At 38.5% G+C, this 20,660-nt stretch overlaps 1 protein-coding gene across 1 annotated transcript in view; it reads right to left on the bottom strand.

The window, feature by feature from the left end:
• Positions 1-1,909: 1,909 nt before the first annotated feature.
• LOC128026962 (atrial natriuretic peptide receptor 2-like) overlaps positions 1,910-20,660 on the bottom strand; it is a 36,767-nt gene continuing 18,016 nt past the window's right edge. The window contains exons 2-5 of the mRNA XM_052614264.1: positions 6,370-6,557; positions 4,539-4,652; positions 3,174-3,309; positions 1,910-2,055 (exon numbers count right to left, since the gene is read on the bottom strand). Of these exons, the coding sequence (XP_052470224.1) occupies positions 1,925-2,055; positions 3,174-3,309; positions 4,539-4,652; positions 6,370-6,557 (569 nt within the window). The 3' untranslated portion in view covers positions 1,910-1,924. The remainder of the gene's footprint in view (positions 2,056-3,173; positions 3,310-4,538; positions 4,653-6,369; positions 6,558-20,660) is intronic.

The following is a 20,660-nucleotide window of genomic DNA, read 5'->3' as shown; positions in this document are numbered from 1 at the left end:
CTTATTCCTCTCATCGCGAAGCAAACAGTAAAATAAAAATAAAAACTTTATTTAACATTAGAATCTGAATAGAGCGTTCAGCGCGGGGGCGTGGTCGAATTAGAAGATAATGAAGGGAGATGTGAAAAATGGACAAGACATCGCGTTGTTTTCATATGGATTACTTTATCAAAGAATATCTGTTTTCGGCGGCACTTGTTTAGTTTAAAAGTAGACATGTCAATCGTTCTATAGATATATCTCTCATGTCTCTTCATTGAGTATTCACTGAGTTACAGTTCATTTTGATGACGTGTTTGTAAATGAAGGTCACAGTAGACAAAGGCTGCAAACAGCACACCTTGTTTGTTATCTTTATTTTATGTGCACAAAGTTCTGTTGTTATTATGTCTGTATACAAATAAAAGTAGACCCTTTACAGATTCGATTTAGCTCTTATCTGTACGATCAAAACTGAAAGTGTAATTTAAGTTATTTTCGGGGTTATCAGGAGACAATGACTCATTACGCGCATACGCGTTAACCGACTCAAGAGAGTTTAACAGAACACTTCAAAACGAAAGAAAACCGACTGCTCTCTGCTTATGTAACGTTAATCCATATGAAATGTGCATTTCTCTGGCGCGTTCACTATTGCGAAGATCGTGAGACAGCATCGTCAACTTTATCTTTGCAGTCGACACGACATTAATGCAGAAAACACTTGTTTATTAATAATTATGTCGGTTTCTTTTTGCCGGTTCTTTGTGACAGCTTTTAGGTGCGTTATTGGCAGGGCCACCCTTACATGTTTGCCTACATGAACGCGTGAACTGAACTGAGCTCGTCACAGCTGGACTGCTTGTTATGATGTCATGTCAAGGTAATTTTTAATGTTCATAAATTCAATTAGGCTAAACATAGCATAACTGTTACCTTTATCTTACGTTAATCAGCACCTGGCCTGTCTAAAACCTTCTAGATTTCAAGCCATTCCACCACTTTTCTAACTGCCAACTAAGCTTGTGGATAGGAGGGGCAGGTGGGCGGTGGGTTAACATGCACCGCTCTGATTGGCCGAAAGCTTCTCACTCTACTTACACGCTGTGGATCAGCGGCAGAATCAGCGTCATAGATGGCATAGAAACTGAAATCGCCGAAATGCGAGACGCAACAAAATGCGTACCTAGAGAGCAGCAAATCGTACAAGCGTACTTATGGGTCAAAATGCGTGCAGAGTACGAAAAATGCGTACATGTTGGCAGGTGGGCTTAATTTTCCATGTCCTTGTTACATGTTACATATTCTTACTATAGTAATAACAGTGAATTATGTGTAATTACACACAACTAACCTTAAACCAAACCCTAATCCTAACATTTATGAATGAAGCCAAACTGGAAAATGAACAAAACACTTACAAGCATATGAACACATGCTTTTGATTAGGACAGAATAGCAAATAAAGGATTTCATATTTAAGAAACACATTATTTGGTATGCCGAGCCATCCAACCAAAGCCACATCTACAGTAATTATGGAAAATGTGGAAATCGGGTTAAATTAGACTGTTGATGTACATATGCTCAAATCTTTAACCATTGTTATTTATTTTAACCATGTGTCTCAAAAAGATTTTTTTACAGAAACATTCCACAGGAAAGCTACATCATTCACAATTTTACTTCTGATGCTTGCAAAAGCAGACATCACAAGTTTTATTGCTCATATTCAGGGTTTCTGAAAACGTTCAGAGACCTTTTGATTCCAAAGGTAAACTATTATTGTGCTGTGGTTAAAGAAAAAAAAATTGTTTACGACATTATGTACACTAGAAAATGGGTTGATGCCTAACAGCCAATTTCTTATAAACAGCATTAAATGAATTTCCCAAAACAGAGCAGTTTTTCATTATGTTTAAATAAGAATACATTTGTTCTGTATTCATGAGTAGACTGAATTTGTGAACATTGTACTTACTGCATATTGTCCAGTTTTCAGGTTAGTCATTCCCCAAAGGCTAAAGTCTGTGAATCTGGCATTGTTCCGATCTGTGCTAACAAGGCCAGTCACCCCTGTGATAAACAAACACAAACCCAGGGATCAAATAAACATTTATTTTTGAGTGTTGCTTTCAAAGTTATAAAGTGGAAAGTTCACATATTGTTTCATTTTTTTTTGCCCCCCCCCCCCACAAAAAAAAAAAAAGAAAAACATTCTAAGACATCAAGAGAAAAAAATATTGCTGGGAGAAAGTAGTTTTATAGGACATTTACTAGAGTTCTTTTTTATATGTATAAACTGTTTTTCCTATTTTTTATAAATAAAAATGTAAAAGAGACAATTGTGCATACAATACAATAAGATATAGATCAAATTAATGTGAGTAGCATGGCTCAGATCTATTTTTGCTGAAAGAATTTAATTAGACTTTTTAGACACTGGAATCCCTCGTTTAAATTTCTAAAAGAGATGTGTGAAAGTTTAATATCTGTTACATTGCTCTTTACAAGATATCAATTATGATTTTTTTTTTAAGTTAAGAATCCAGATAAAAAAATAAAAATAAATAAATAAATAAAATATTAATAAAATGTTAATTATTAAGATAATCTCTTTTAGATATATCTTGAATTATGTTTTTTCTTTTTGAAAACAAAAAAAAAAATTTAAAAGTATGATTAAAAACGTTTCAGTATAATTAAATATTTTACAGAAAACTACTGATAAAGAAAAATACTTTTTGCAGTGCATTTAGTATTCTGCCTATTCCTCTGTATGTGTTTGGCACAGTGTGTGTAGTTTCCTCCAGGGAGAGGGCTCAGCAGATGGGATGTTTATTAGAAACAGATTTTCCATCCACAAGCTAGTTGGGACATGCTTTAAATCAAGGACTCTGAACTCTACACTCCTTGCAAGAGAGGCTGCGAGTTTACCGACATCAACCTCAGAAAAGCTCTTACAAGTCCTCTACTCACTTTAAAAAGAATCTGAGCGGAGTTGCCAAAACACTCCAGCTTGACACTGCTGTTAAAAACGTTACTTGTCATTACATCCTAAAACTGTGAAGGGATTTAATGTTATAATCCACAATCATCTTATTGATATGAATGTTAAAGCATTATAGGGTCATATTCTGAATGCTTCTGTCAAACGTATTTTTGAATTGGTAAATCAAGAACACTCAACACACCCCAGATCCTGCGGTTTTGCATTCTCACAGTTATGTTGATTCCATCATTCTGAGACACGCCGTCTGCTAACGCTTCACTGAGGGCTTTTGCATATAGCACAAAACCATCATGGAAACAACCGGCAATAAAATCCATCTGAGGAATAAGAAAACAGAGATTTATTACAGGGAAACATCAAGAAATCTAAAACTACATGTCATCTTGTACAGACATGGGGAGCGTATAGGGTAAGATATGCCAGTGAAGGAGGAATGATGTGAGATAAAACTAACAGGGCTGTCCACTGATGAAAAATTTACCTGAATTAATTATTTATCTGGCAGACCTAATTTATCAAATAATATTATAAGAAAGCATTTAAACCACAGAAATATGACTTGTCCAAAGCAAACAACTTGCCCAGCTACTGAGACATCCATGGTAAGCTGAATACTTTACCTTTTCCAAGTAAAAACATAACAGTAATTTCAAATACATGCTAAAATATTACCTATTCATTTTTTATCATAAAAAATACTGTCACTTTATCACAAATGTTTAGTCTGACATACCGTCATCCCAAACAGTATAAGCCACATTTAAAAATTTAAATGCCATTGCATTAGACAACAAATATAAAGTAAATTAAATCCCAATGATGTTTCAAGTTATAAAGCAACAGATTCAAACTTCCGCTGTGACTGTTATCTTGAAGAGAACTAATTTCATACATCTACTAAAAATCACCTTGGGAAAGGCTGGTTAAAAATCATTGCAAAAATAGCTCAGTAAAATTAAGTTAATTAGCTCTAGAATCTGTTTGCAGATGCCAGTTGCTTTAATATTTTGTTTCTAATGCAATGACATTTAGATATTTTAAGCGTGTTTAAGAGTTAATTTTTCAAAATATATTTTAGAGAAACTGCGGATATTGACAGATACTGATACAATTGGTAAAGTTATTGCTAGCAGAAATTAGATTTTTTTTGTACTTTCTCATAAATTGCAGTACATTTTCATATGTACTCAGAGGCTTTAAGGATTCACTTCCTGAATGTTTTCATTTGGCCACTACATGTGGATCTAGGGTTTCGGGGAGTTGTTTCCGACTTTTGTCAAAGGGTACAGCTGATTCAGGAAAATGGGTCTGACATGAGGAAGCCAAACTTATGATTCAAGTGCTTTTTAGTGTCATATCTGATCTTGCGGTAAAAAGAAACACAGTTTAGCTCCTGAAAGCTGAACAGAATGCTCAACATTTTCAAGGCAGTGATAGAAGGCCAAAAGAGAACTACTCTAGTCTGTATAAATGTTTTGGTTAAATCTGATGTGACAGATGGCTGTGAATTTATGCCAAAACCTGATCTCGTTTATGAGCAACTCACCATTGAGGGTTCCAATTTTACATTAAAATCCTGCATTGCTCTCTTGTGGAGTTCTTTGCAAAAAGTGGTATACTCAGGGCTGTCTGGCTCCCGGTACGTTACAATAAACACAGACTAGAGAGATGGAGAAAAAAAACAGATAGCTAAGAGTCATGAAAAGAAAACAGCATGATTAGCCCTAGGCAAATATAAATTCCTTCACACAAGAAGTCACTGAGAATTTTTTATTTATTTATTTTTACTCACAAAAACTCACCACAAATGTAAATTCTGTCATCATTAACTTTCATGTTGACATTGTTTTGTCATGTGCATTATTCTTGACTTGTGCATAATTTAATGTGAAGAACAGACTAAAATTGAAGTCATCATTCACTGATAACACTCACTTCCAGAAAAAGATTAAACTGAATCATTGACTCAGTGAACAAATCATTCAGACTGGTTTTGTGAACTTCATAATCAGCTGATTGTTTTTCTAAAGAGCACTTACAGTGTAGAACTTAGTTATAGACCATTTTATGACACATTTCCACTTTAAAGTGAGTCATTCTGGAACATAAGTTTCAGGCACTGAATGCTTTATTAATAACAAACGGGTGTACTGAAAGACGTGGTAGCAAAATCAATTACTGGGATTGTTCACCCACAAAATTATTTACTCACTTATTTTGTTCTTAACGCATAAGACTTTGGTTCATCTTCAAAATACAAATGACAATATTTTTTAATATTGTCTCAAAAAATTTTAAAGACAAAATTACTTAGTGTAATATTAATTATTAATACTGTAATATTCATATTAATTGATTAAACTGTGAAATGCAAGTTAAAATAGTGAAAACATTTATTTTAAAGTCTGTTCAATAAATGTCTAGTAAGAACAATCAAGCAAAAAAAAAAAAAAAAAAAAAAAAACTTGTTCATCAAATTAGGATGTTGTATAATGCACATTAAACTGCCCAAGAAACAGCTCCAAATCAAGTTTAAAAGAACTCTCTAAATGGTCCCTTAACTGTTTGACTCAATTATCTGCCAATAAACATTTTGTCAAGACTGAATTTAAAAAGCATGACAAGAAATGGTAAATTTAATGGCACTTTTTAAATGGAAACTTTCAAGACGGTTTAAGAAAAAAAAAAAAGTATTTTAATGATATAAAAAAGGTGTTGCTGATGTTTATGTTTACAACACATACAGGTAGATATCCTCTGTTGTACATGAGTCCAAGTATAAAAGTAAATATACTGTTGCATATTTCATTTTCAGTTAAAGTGAGATAAGGTGGCCCCAAAGATGTGCAACTGGGGGCCTCATTGACAAAGCCTACAGCCCTTAATTATATTTTAAAAGTATATTGGTTTTATTGTGTCCTTTCATTATTCATTTTAATTATTGGTTTTATTGTGTATTTATTGATTTTTTTTTTTTATTGTTCTTCCAAAAGTAACATTTTATATAATACACATTTCTTGTTTCTTCATAGCTGCATTAACCAACCTCATGAGAAATGACGTAAAACCACTAATTTAAGTAAATGAAAGCCTAATGGATTATTCAAAATCAAGCAACCAGGAAGTCTTTTCAGCTGAGTATTAGTTAAATTAATAAAACCTGTCAAAACAACTTTGCAAAAACCTTCAAATTTAATTCTGCATTAAAGAAGTACATTAACATAAAAAACTAAATTACTCACCATGAATTATAATGTAAGGTAGAAAACTAGTTGAATTGTTAAGCAGCTATACTCAAGCAATTTCAAACGCAGACAAATGCCACTGGGGCTGTTATGCTAAAGCTCAGTTGTTATTATAGGAATTATCATTTATACCTGGAATAGCTTGATGGGGTCATTCCACTGTATCTTTGAACCCTGCCAGGGCATCGGAACATTTCCCCTTAAACTCTCTGCAAACACATCAATGTAGAAGATGGCGTAGTCCTCTGGGTTCTTCACCTCAACCTCAAAGAGCTTCATTATTTGGAAAAACGTCTGTAGAGGTCCACAGATATACACAACTGTAGTAGAAGGGGGAAAAAAACTTTATATAGAACCAACATGTTTACTTTTTTAACATAAATATACTCTTACTCTTATGATATCCTAAATCATTCACATTTTTGGGCCCCCTTCTTCAGAGTAAGTATAATTGAGTTGCCAATTTCATTGCAGTTAAGGGAAAAAATGTCTGATGATGTCATTAAAAAAGGTACTAGCATGCCTGTCCTCAGTGCCACAGTTCAAGTGTCTGTAACACAAATGGTGTGGGACAAGTTGCTCCAAAGTTTAATACTTAGGGGTTTGTGGTTTCTTGTAATCATTAACAAAAGTATTAGCAACAACAGTACCCTGTTGCAAGAATAATTCTGTCAAAATACTGTAAAAATGTAAACATATACACGAAACAATTTGTGAACTTTAGTTTAAATATGTATTAAAACAAAAAGGTTTTGTATCTTTAAAATATACTGAATACCATAATATCATGGGTAGAGAAAGCCACGTGATAAATCACAGTTCATCACAAGTAAATGTTTCCTAAGTTGAGTTAAGTACTAACACATAGACGGTACAATGTGTCATATACACACAAGTACAAAACACCATGTTAACTCAAACAAATAATGCAATAAACATTACTTAAACAACACAAGTTGTAACATAAAAGCCTAATATACAAACTGGTTAAATAATACATTAAGAAAGAATTATTTAAACAAAATAATTTCAAATGTGAAGTATATATTTTACTGTAAAATTACATTAAATGTTATTAAATAAAGGTTAGATGCATAAAAAAATCCCTGATATAAATAGTAAACATACCATTCAACAGGTTTTTACTGTAACATTTTTGCATTCTTTTTCAGTTAAAATTATAAATAATTTTTACACTGATACTTGCCTTTGCAAGTACCACTAAAATTTGCTGGATACACAGATGAAAATGATTTGTGGGTTGCTCCTAGCTCTTTAGAGAATGGATCGAAGCACAGAGATGTAGTCTACCTTGCTGCATGCCACCATAATGATGCACACGTGAAATCATCTACATACAGTATTTATGTGTATGTTTTTCTTGGCGTCTACACTATGGGCATGGTTTCCATTAGCAGTGTCTTTTGGTACTACTACTGCCAGCTCATGGGCCAGATTCCCAGTAAGCAGACATTTCCTTAAGTGTTAGACCAAAGCCGGCCTGAGTCTGCCTCTGAGCCCCCAAATCCTCAGCTCTTCCAGCATAGTGTACACAAATGCATGCCAAGTAGTCCTGCTGTCTCCTGGAAGCGCTCCAAAACAAATGTACAAAAAGGTTAGGAAAATGTGCAGCAGAGTTATAGAATTTATAAGGATCTGCCTGGGCCTGGCTGATACAAAGCCCATGAAAACTGTTGCAGAACATTTTGTTTCAAAAGAGTCTATGAAGAGGATCTGAAATGTGCTTGCGGTTTTTGCGATTTGTTGAATGTTTGCACTAGTTCCTTTTGTTAGTTGTGCCAAAATCATTTGTTTGTTTTGTGCACTGTGCAAAAGATGCTTTGTTTATTCGAAATGGTCCCAACTGGTGGCAAAAAACACTGTCACTGTTTTTGACTCTTTGAAAATATGCTTATGTCAAATTAAGAAAAGTAAAAGTTGTGTTATTGATTCACTCGATCATCTCAGACATGTCTGAATTTGACATGCCGTGAGTTTGATTTTTAAAAAGGACCATATAATTCCCTTAATTGCAGTCTTTTCAAGAGTGAAGCATGCACACTTTGGTTTAATTTTTGTGTGTTAGGTGTGTGTTTGGAGCTTGTGTAGCGTCCCGCATCTGTTATAGATTGTTCATACGTTTGAGCAACCTAATGCTCGCTCTTTCATATAAACACACGCAAACACTGTCTCCTATTCAGCTATTGGACATTTGGTTTTAATCTGCTTTCATTCATTTGAGAGGCAACTTTTAGAAATGTTCTTATGAAGGCTTTCAGTGATTTCTGACATCTAATTTTCAGAATAAACCTTTTGCCATTAAAAAATATATAATTAAAATTATGATTCATAAGCAGATTAATCAGGAAGCATTATTAATATTATGGCACATACTAGGCATTTCAACAAGTGGATTTAAGTTTGGGATGTACCTCCTACTTTGTCCTGCAGATATGAATACCCGATATGTGCAGCTTGATTTTGAATTAGACTTTTTTCAACCTGAACCAGTAAGTAAGCACCTAGGAACCACCCAAACAGTACTGCAACATGCTAAGAACCACTCAGAACAACTTTCAGAATACATATGTGACCCTGGACCACAAAACCAGTCGTAAGGGTATATTTATTTGAAATAGACTTATACAGTACATCATATTTAAGCTGAATTAATAAGCTTTCCTTTGACAATATTTGTTCGAGTTACAACTATATGCTGCAAAAAAATCTAAATACGGAAAAAATCGCCAATCCAAATTAAGTTCCTAGCAATGCATATTACAAATCAAAAATTAAGTTTTAATATATTTACAGTAAATTTACAATTTACAAAATTTACAAAAAAATTGTGGTTGTTGTGTGCAAAATCTAGCAACATGGGAACAATTGCCGGGACACATTACCCATGTATTTTCCAGAATCGCAGTGTGAAAGGGGCTCAGATGGCGGCAAGCAGGTGTTATGTGCTAGAAGTTCTCCTAATTATTATTCTTTTTTTAATCTTATTTTATCGTGAGAAGGAATCTACTGAAGGAAATTTAAAATTTTGGATGCAAGAAAGTGGAAACGTAAAAAAGTTTTTCGGGTTTGGCTCAAACATTTTTTTTTTGTTGAGATGTTTATATGCCACTCGTGGTCAGTTCCATGTATGAGGAAAAGTGGAGCAAATAGAAATCGGAGATATAAGGGGACTATTATATTCTTGTGTTTACTTCTGTCTGGTGATATACATCAATGTCCCGGTCCCACCGCGAGAGATAATCAACAGCAAAGCCTTGCCGACTCGAAGTCTTATTTGGATGTGCTGAATGCGCTTGGCCAGGAGGATTGATGATCTGGGGCTACAGTGGGTTGGAGTTATATTGCTGAACATTGGGAGGATTTAACTTCTCAACATGATGATTCTAGAGATGTGTCGCGGCAGGAGGTGATTCATCATGTTGCTGGAAGTGAGGCCTGCTCCAGGTTGGTTAAAGCAACACAAGCATCTGGATGAGCCGGTAAGCTCATTTCAGAAGGATGTTGCTTGTGGTATTGACTTCAGGAAGACCTCAAATGGTCTATTTATTGCTCATTTAAATGTTAGGAGCTTACTTCCAAACATCTCTGAGATAAGACTGTTATGTTCTGAGCTCAAGTTTTCGGTACTTGGGTATAGTGAAACTTGGTTGGACGGTTCGATTCTGGTTTCTGAAATTGAAATAGCTAATTACAATTTGATAAGAAGAGATAGAAATCGTAAAGGTGGCGGTCTTTGTGTATTTGTCAGATCGGATTTGACTTTTAATGATAGAAATGATTTCGTCATATATATATATATATATATATTCTATATATATATATATATATTCTATATATATATATATATATATATATATATATATATATATATATATATATATATATATATATATATATATATATAGAAAAGTGCAGAAGACAAAATATTATGGTCATAATACAATATCGGTAAGATCGATGAAATATTATTGTCCAGAGTTATTTTGTGACTTACTGGGAAAAGTTCATTGGTCTTGTGTATTGGAATGTAAAGATGTTGATAAAGCTTGGGTGGGTTTTAAGGAATTATTTAGTAAGGTACTAGATAGGGTAGCTCTGTTTAAGAATGTAAGAATTAAACAGCTATCAGAACCATGGATTAATGATGATATATTACAGAGGATTAAACTAAGGAATGATAGTTTTAAAAAGTTTAAAAATAATTTGGAAGTTAGTAGTTTTGAGATTTATAAATTAAGAAGAAACAAAGTTTAGGTTATTAAATTGCTTCTAAGGAGAAGTCTCCAAATATCAACCTAAAGGTGGAGGAGGTTTTAATTTCTAATCCAAAGGAAGTTGCTGAAACTTTTAGTCATTATTTCATATCATTAGCTAATAAATTCTATAACCAACTTCCAGAGAGGCCTGATTTGTATAACAAACCTTTTTATGGGAAGCGTGGAATTATTCAAGATTCCTTTAAGTTGAGACCAGTAACTGAAAGTGAGATTTTTGAATGTTTAAATGAAATAAAAATAAATAAAGCTTCTGGGATTGATAATATCCCTGCATTTAAAAAATTTAGGGAATAGAGTAATTGCTCCGTATTTATCATATATCTTAAATTTATCAGTTGAACAAGGAATAATACTAAAGGAGTTTAAGAGTGCTAGAGTTATACAATTATATAAGAAGGGTTGTAAATTAAATATGGCTAATTACAGGCCTGTCTCTGTTTTGGGTGCAATGTCTAAGATATTGGAAAGAGTTATCTATGACCAAATTTGAAAATATATTGGTAAAAACAATATTTTATATGATTTACAGTCTGGTTTTAGGCAGTTACATTCAACTGATACTTGTATATTATATATGACTGATAAAATAAGGAAAGCAGTTGACAATGGTACATTTTGTGGAATGGTTATGTTGGACCTACAGAAAGCATTCAATACTTTAGACCACACAATTTTACTGTACAGGTTAAAGGCAGTTGGTTTTGATGAGAATAAAGGGGTCATAGAAGAAAAGATGACTTTGCAGCTACAGGTGATGTCTAAATGGTTTTTAGATAATAAACCATTCCTTCATGCAGGAAAGACTGAGGCCATTCTTTTTGCATCTAAAATGTAATTAAATAAGGATGATACTTTTTTAATTAAGATAATTGGTAAGGCCATAGACGTAAAAGCTGTAGTAAACTATTTGAGGTTGTTTAATAGATAATACATTAACAGGTGATTTTATGGCTAGAAAGGCATTTATAAAAATATGTGGTAAAATTAAGTTTTTAGCAAGGCAAGCCGGTTTATTAGAAATTCACTCTAAATGAAAATTCACTAAAATTATCAGCAGGTGCCATGATTCAACCTCATTTTGATTATGCTTCCTCCTTTTGGTATGGTAGTTGTTCCCAAGTTATGAAGAATAAATTGCAAAAGGCTCAAAATAAATTAGTTCGGATAATTTTAAAAGTACATTCTAGAGCACATTTACATAGTGAAAGTTTTAAGGAGTTGGGGATATTGACTGTGGAAAAAAGGGTGATATTTTTAAAAATGGGTATGACAAATAGAATTGTCAATAATGTGGTTCCAAGTTATTTAAAAAAATATTTTATATGGTGAGTCAGCAGCATTCCTATAAAACTAGGGGTAGAGATTTTAATATTTGTCCATGTAAATTTAAGAGATTGGTAGGGAAAAAATATTTGTAATATACTAGTGCTATAGCATGGAATAAATTACCAGTTTCAATAAAGGTGTCACAACCACACCTGCTACACTCCCAGGATCGGACACTTACGCCACACCCACTCGTCCCCAATCACCCGAATTCTAAACACCTGTGCATCATCACCAGCACCACATATAAAGCCACCAGTCACCATCACTCAGTGTCTGGTCTTGCACCGATCTCCTCACTTACCTTAACAACATTAATCTACCTACCTGATCTGCCTTCCCCTCTTCATCCTCATCGGAACTTCTACTACCATCGTCTTCGTCTGAGTCACCGTCTGCACCACCACTCACCTGAAGGAAAGTTGTGTTGTTTCTGTGTCCTCCACGTGTCAAGATTCACCTGTGTCTGAAACCTCTGATTCACATTAAATACTATTTCACTGAATCCTCTGTGTCCTCGTCTGTGTCTGACAGAAGACCAGACCAAATGCAGAGCTCTCCAGATACAGGCGAGGACCGCACCGCGGATCCCTTCACCGAACTGGTTCACGCTGTACGGTCCTCACTACTACAACAAACTCAACTTTCTGCTCCCACTATCACCGCTACACCGCCAGTCACTTCTTCAGTTGCCCCTGCGAGTCCCATGGCCAAACCTGCGACATACAGCGGCACGGCGGGGGATTGCAGAGGGTTCCTACTACAGTGTTCCCTCTACCTGGAATCCAACGCTCATTTATTCACCACTGAACGCAGTCGAGTCGCATTCATCATCAACCTGCTCTCAGGTAAAGCTCTTCAATGGGCTCAATCTCTCTGGGACTCTAACTCCTCAGCTATCGGATCGGTAACAAATTTCTGTTCTCAGTTAAAATCCGTCTTTGGTCAACAAACTTCGGCCTTATCTGTCCATGATCAACTGTTTACAATTCGCCAACAGAGAGATGAATCCGTGAGTGATTATGCCGTACGCTTCCGTACACTCGCTTACATAAGCGGCTGGAATGAAACCGCCTTAATTACGGCATATCGCCACGGTTTGTGTGACAGAGTACAAGAGTTGATTGTGGTATATGAAGACTCACTGGGACTTGAGTGTCTAATCCAAAAATCCATTAGAGTTGCCCAGAGACTCACTGCCTGTCATCCGCTCACTCCCTCTGTACTTCCTCCGCCCGCTATACCATCTGTCGCTCCTCCAGCACCAGAACCCATGCAAGTGGATTCTAACCATCTATCCACATCGGAACGTCAGCGGAGGATTAACATCGGGCTGTGCCTCTACTGTGGAGGAGATGGACACCTCTTACCATCCTGTCCAGTCCAGTACGACCTCCACGCCCAGCGGTGAGTACCATCCATATTCCACCTCTAACTGCTCCTTTGACTAAAACCTGGGTTACTCTAAGACATCTCCATTCTTCCGTTTTGGACAAGCCCTCATCGACTCCGGTTCGGCGGGGAACTTCATCAACCGGCAAACATTAACTCGTCTAAGTGCCAAACGTCATCGAAGCCCCGTCGAACTCAAAATAACAACAATACAGGGAAAACCGCTGGGCAAGGGTCGTTTCCACTATTTCTCCCCCACAATCATCCTCCGCGTGGGACTCCTGCATGAGGAAAACATTACGTTTATGGTGCTGGAGGAATCCACCGCAGACATCATCCTGGGACGCCCCTGGCTAAATCAACACCAACCTCACATCCATTGGCCCACGGGTGAGATCCTGAAATGGGGACAATCCTGTCATCCTACCTGTATCACTCCCCCAACTAAAATTCCCAAGGTCATTCCTCCCGGGAAGAAGTCATCCCTACCGGTCCAGTCCACGTCAGTGGAAAGCCCCGACACTGAGGCTGATCATGTCATCCCTCCGGAATATCGGGCGTTCCAGGATGTGTTCAGTAAGCGGTTGGCAACGAAACTTCCACCTCATAGGCCATGGGACTGCGCCATCGACCTCCTGCCTGGAGCAACCCTTCCTAAAGGACGAGTCTATCCACTGTCCATCCCGGAGCAGAAGGCCATGGAGGAGTACATACAGGAAGCACTCGCTCAGGAGTTCATCCGACCATCTACTTCCCCTGCCGCTTCCAGCTTTTTCTTCGTGGCCAAGAAGGACGGAGGCTTGAGGCCGTGTATCGACTATCGCCACCTCAACTCTCAAACCATCAAATTCAGCTATCCTCTTCCCCTGGTCCCAGCAGCATTAGAACAACTACGCGGAGCCAAGATCTTCACAAAACTGGACTTGAGGAGCGCCTACAACTTAATCCGCATCCGGAAGGGGGACGAGTGGAAGACTGCTTTCATTACCCCTTCCGGACACTACGAATACCGGGTCATGCCGTATGGGTTATCCAACAGTCCATCCGTCTTCCAAAATTACATGAATGAAGTCTTCAGAGAATACCTTAACCAGTTCGTAATTGTCTACATCGACGACATCCTCATCTACTCCACTTCCAAGGAGGAACACATCCAACATGTCACGCTCGTACTCCGAAAACTCCGGGAACACCACCTCTACCTCAAATTGGAAAAATGTGAGTTCCACACGCCCTCAGTCCAGTTCCTGGGATACATCATCGACCCACAAGGCGTGAAGATGGACCAGGGGAAGGTGGATGCCATTACACACTGGCCTCAACCTGGTTCCATTAAAGACCTCCAACGCTTCCTGGGCTTTGCCAACTTCTATAGAAGATTCATCCAAGATTACAGTTTACTCAGCTCCACTCTAACTTCTCTCCTCCGGAACCGGCCCAAGTCTCTGTCCTGGAACCCCGAAGCCACAGAAGCCTTCCACCAACTCAAGCGGGCCTTCAAGACTGCTCCGATCTTGGTCCACCCTGACCCTAAGCGACAGTTCATTGTGGAAGGGGACGCCTCATCAACCGGAGTCGGAGCAGTCCTATCCCAGCGGCAGGGGGATCCTCCAAGACTCCATCCATGCGCCTTATTCTCGAAGAAGCTATCCCCGGCGGAGCAAAATTATGACATCGGTAACCGTGAATCTACTGGCCATCAAGCTGCCTCTGGAAGAATGGCGTCATTGGCTGGAGGGAGCCCAGTTCCCTTTCGAGGTAGTAACAGACCACCGGAACCTGGAATACCTCCGTGAAGCTAAGAGACTGAATCATCGCCAAGCCAGATGGGCCTTGTTCTTCACGAGATTCAACTTCAAGGTCACTTACCGTCCTGGCTCTCAGAACAATAGAGCCGATGCCCTCTCCCGTCTTCATCAAGCAGATCCTGAACCCGAATCTCCGGAACCAATCCTCCCTCCAGCCATGATTGTAAGTCCCATCCAATGGAACATTGATCATCTGATTGAACAAGAAAACCTTCAACACCCAGCTCCGCCGGGAGGTCCAGGAGGGAAACTCTTCATCCCCCCTCAACATCGGATTACCCTCCTGGACTTAGCTCATACCTCTCCGGGATCTGGACATCCAGGCAGGAGGCAGACCCTCTCGCTCCTTCAACAACGTTACTGGTGGCCATCGATGGCTCTGGATACCGTCCGCTACCTCAAGGGATGCTCCGTCTGCGCCATAGCAGACACCCCTAGAAGACTCCCGGAGGGTAAACTGGTGCCTCTGCCCATTCCTGAACGTCCCTGGACCCATATAGGTATAGATTTCATGACTGACCTCCCTCTTTCTCAAGGCTACACCTGTGTGCTAGTAGTGGTTGACAGGTTCTCAAAGTCATGTAAGCTCATCCCTCTCAAAGGGCTTCCCACTGCATTTGAAGCGGCAGAGGCACTGTTCCACAATGTATTCCGCCACTTTGGCATTCCTGAGGACATCGTCTCCGACCGGGGTCCCCAGTTCATCTCCAGAGTCTGGTCCGCTTTCTTCCGTCTTCTAGGGGTGTCCGTCAGCCTCTCTTCCGGATACCACCCACAGACCAACGGCCAGACGGAGCGTAAGATACAGGAGCTTGGGAGGTTCCTGAGGATATACTGCCACCGTAACCAGGACTGTTGGAGCCAGTACCTACCCTGGGCCGAATACGCTCAGAACTCCCTCCAGCAATCCACCACCGGGCTCACCCCCTTCCAATGTGTCCTCGGATACCAGCCTCCGCTCTTCCCATGGTCAGGTGAGCCCTCGGAGGTCCCAGCGGTAGATCACTGGTTCCGACAGAGCGAGAGGGTCTGGGACTCGGCTCACGTGCATCTCCAGCGGGCAGTGCGGAGGCATAAGGAGCAAGCGGACGCTCGTCGAAGACCTACACCGCAATACCAACCTGGACAGCGAGTCTGGCTCTCGACGAGGGATATCCGCCTCCGGCTGCCCTGCCGTAAGCTGAGTCCCCGATACATCGGACCATTCACCATTGAACGGCAACTGAATGAAGTGACCTATCGACTCCAGCTACCTGCACAGTACCGCATCTCACCCTCATTCCATGTCTCACTCCTCAAACCCTTCACTGAACCCTTGTCTCCTCCATCCACAGAGCCTGGTGATGATGCCGTACCTCCTCCTCCAGCCATCGAAGAAGACAACAACATCTTCCGGGTTAGAGCTATCCTCGACTCTCGACGACGGGGTCCACAATTGGAGTACCTGGTAGACTGGGAGAATTACGGCCCGGAGGAGCGTTGCTGGGTTAATCGCAACGACATCCTGGACCCCAGCCTTCTCACTGACTTTCACCGAGACCATCCAGACCGCCCCGCTCCCCATGGCCGAGGTAGACCCCGTCGTCGTACAAGATCCCAGCCGTCAGGAGCCGCCCGTGGAGGAGGGGGTACTGTCACAACCACACCTGCTACACTCCCAGGATCGGACACTTACGCCACACCCACTCGTCCCCAATCACCCGAATTCTAAACACCTGTGCATCATCACCAGCACCACATATAAAGCCACCAGTCACCATCACTCAGTGTCTGGTCTTGCACCGATCTCCTCACTTACCTTAATGACATTAATCTACCTACCTGATCTGCCTTCCCCTCTTCATCCTCATCGGAACTTCTACTACCATCGTCTTCGTCTGAGTCACCGTCTGCACCACCACTCACCTGAAGGAAAGTTGTGTTGTTTCTGTGTCCTCCACGTGTCAAGATTCACCTGTGTCTGAAACCTCTGATTCACATTAAATACTATTTCACTGAATCCTCTGTGTCCTCGTCTGTGTCTGACAAAAGGGAGTAAAATACTTTTTGAGTTTTAAAAGATTGGTAAAAAGAAGTCTGTTTGGTAAGGGTAGTTAGTGTGTTTTGTGGTGATTTTATTTTAAATTGTGTCATTTAGTGGTGTGTTTATTGTCAGTTGTGATTTGTATTTTAAGTGAATTATCTCTACTATATTGATAAAAATTTGAATTTTATAAATGTGTTTAATTAAGATTAGGAGATACTGTTGCTTTGTTTGTTCTGCACGTACACATAACCTTTATATTAACATCAAGGGCCGCAATGGAAATAAGCCAAGGGCTTTATTGTTATTTTATCCTCGACAGTTTTTCGAAAGTGTATGGAATACTTGTATTTTATACAGTTTTATAAACTTGTCAAATAAATTTCAATTAAATTCAAGTGTGGACTTTTATGAAGAATATCTCTTTTGGTTTGAGACTGAAGTCTTTCCAACTTTGGGGATTTTACCTATTCACAAACAGCTTGTAACACTCCAAAGATAAAGGAAAACTTGAAATTGCATTATATGACCCCTTTAAAACTGGTTTTGTGGTCCAGGGACACATATTATTGTGTTTAAGGAACACATAAAAAATAAAGTCTTTAGATCGAAATCTTTGTAAGCAAATAGCAACCACAACCACAAAATCCCACGCAAAATTTTGGCCCATTAAGAAGAGTTAAAGGGTTAGTTCACCCAAAAATGAAAATTAGCCCATAAATTACTCACCCCAAGTCATCCTTGTGTAGCAGAAATGAGTCGAATCAGACAAATCAAAGAGTCTATCAGAGCTGTGTGCATTGAAACGAGAGCCGAACTCCTCAGGAAGTCATAAATCAGTTCTAGTGCCACAAGAACCAAGCAAGATAACCAACCAACCAACTTGTTCACACAACAGCTTTCAACATTAACCCCTTTAAGTGCGAACATCGCCGACGGCCCCAGTTTATTATTGTTTCACTTTCACAGCACATTAAACATCACTGTCTTACTTCATCTTGACAAACTGTGCATCAATTGAAAGTTTAAAGACTCTAGTGTCGATATTTGACCAATATTTTGATAAAACATTGTTGCAGTGACAGATATTTAGTGATTTATGTCAGAAGTGCAAAATAATAAATCCGTATTATGCCACATTTTGAATAGAAATTAATCACTCACTCATATTCAGTCACGTCAAGAGCGGTTTATTTGTGTTCACATAGACTCACTGAACAGCGTCAATAAGGATTTTTAGACCAAAGATGCATATCTGCGGAGATATATGGATATATTTACTGATGTTTACTTCATATTTCTTCAGACAGAATCGTCATTTCTATTCATTTTCCACGGATTTACGCGATCAGATGATAAACAGCCTCTCCCAGCGATCTGTGTATGTGTTTGCTGTGCCGGCAGCTCATGCGGTGTGTGACTCAGACTCTGATTGGGCCTTGCAAGTGTCAATCTTACAGTGTCATAAATGGACACCGCCACATCGTGTCACATGCTTCCTGCACACTTCCTGGTAGTTATCTGGCCAAAACAACACTGAAACACCTCTGTACACAGGAAATATCCAAATAATAAACCCGCGATTACGATAGTAAAGCTTGGTATGAGAATTTCTTGAGATCTGGGGCGTTTTTATAAAAAAAAATCGAAAATGTACATGGGAAATGCTAACTTGTGCAGCGATGAAAAAGGCTACATATAATATATTTTTACAACAGTAAACGACCAAATTCCACCCCTGATCGCTAAAGGAAGTTATTATAAACACTCGATCGGGGTTTAAAGTGAGTTTTGAGTAAAAGTGTATTAATAATTTCATAAATTGTCTGCTGTAGCTAGATGCTAACGTTAGCTACAATGCTACTAATAGCAGGTGCTTTTCTTCTTCATAATGCATTTTTGTCTCAATAATTCACGTAAGGTCGTAAGAAAATGTTTTGTTGTATTTTTATAGTAAGACTTTTGATAAATAAGGGCTAAATGCAAAGAGAGACTGAAGTGAGATCGCTGCTTTGTTGCTTTGTAAAGCCTGAAAAACCACAATCAAGGCTAATAAAGGTGGAATAAAAACAAAAGAATAATGATAAAAGAATAATGCGGATAATGTGTCATACCTGGCGGAGGTGTGAAAGACTCGTTTGGTGAGAACAATACAATCATGAAACGGGCAGTTTTCACAGCCAAACACACATATAAAACACACATCAGTGTTTACATGTGAGATCTTACAGAGATGACAAGGGCCATAAATCAATCTGATTTGCCTTCTCTAAAAACACACATGACATGGCCTTAGAAAATATTTCATAAAATTCACAGTTTTACAGATTCGATTATGACATTTTTTATGAAGTTTTGGAAGACTTGTGGCCTTAGCTACACTGTGTTTTCAAACTCATTTCCTACATCAACAATTTTTTAAATACATTTAAAACATATGTTTTTAATATTTTTATTTTTGTTTTTATGTTTGAGCTTATATATCTCTATTATCATAACAGTCTGAGTGATTCTGATTCCTGAACAGTAAACTTTAAAGTGTCAGCTTTGTGAACAAAGGTTGATTATGTATCTAGTCAGAAAGAATCATGAGCAGAAACCTTTTTATTTTGGGTATGTCATTTCTGTCTCCATGCCAAAAAAGGGGGGTTACTAGTAAGGGGTTAACACCAATAGAACAATTATTGACAATTTTAATTCGAAGAAGAGATTGTCAAATTTATTGTTCGTGATTGGAATGCAACGCTGGACATCACATGTAAACCCAGGAGATCAAGTTAAATACTTGCATTGACTTCCCACCCAGCCAGTGAAACCAGGCTGAAATTCCTAAGGGGGAAGGGCTTTAAACCTTTATCTTCACAGAAAAGTCCCTTTGCCAGAGAATGGCAAAGAAACTGCTTTTTATACATTATATATGGACCAGAATGAACTCAAAAAGACTTAAAGACGTAAATGAATCGTTCCATTGCTTAACTCCATATTCATTTATGTGTAACCCACACATTTGACTATCATGTATAATCACTTATTGTGTATGTCTTTTGATAACTATAGGATACATAGTCATGACTAGTATTGATATAATCGAATTTTCTTGCTTGATATTGTCCTGACAATCATTTATTTGTAAAATATATCATAATTGTGTTATAGGAATCATGTCCAAAATTAGATCCTGCGAGGCAGGAACCACATGCTTGGTAAGATAAACAAATGATTTATGATCCCCTGAGCCAAGACCATATCTGATTGGTCAAGGCAACATTTGAGGGGTGGCCAACAAGGAAGTTAAATGCTTTGGACACGATGTAATTTCGCTTTTAGTCTGCTTTTAGTTCTAGCATTGCTTGTGCTATCAGTCATGCTTTGCTTTTAGTCTGCTTTTAGTCCCTAGCTGCTGCTATTAGCCATGTCTGCTTTTAGTTCCAGCCTTGCTCGTGCTATCAGTCATGCTATTAGTCATGCCTGCTCTTAGCTTTCAGCTTGTAGCATTGCTACATAGCTTTAGCTTGTAGCATCTAGCCATGCGGTTAGTCATCATTGTTCTTTGAGCGCGGCTCCAGCGTGCCTGCC

Source organism: Carassius gibelio, chromosome A14 (genome assembly GCF_023724105.1).
Source record: "Carassius gibelio isolate Cgi1373 ecotype wild population from Czech Republic chromosome A14, carGib1.2-hapl.c, whole genome shotgun sequence".
NCBI lineage: Eukaryota > Metazoa > Chordata > Actinopteri > Cypriniformes > Cyprinidae > Carassius > Carassius gibelio.
This window is presented reverse-complemented; position numbering and strand designations above follow the sequence as displayed.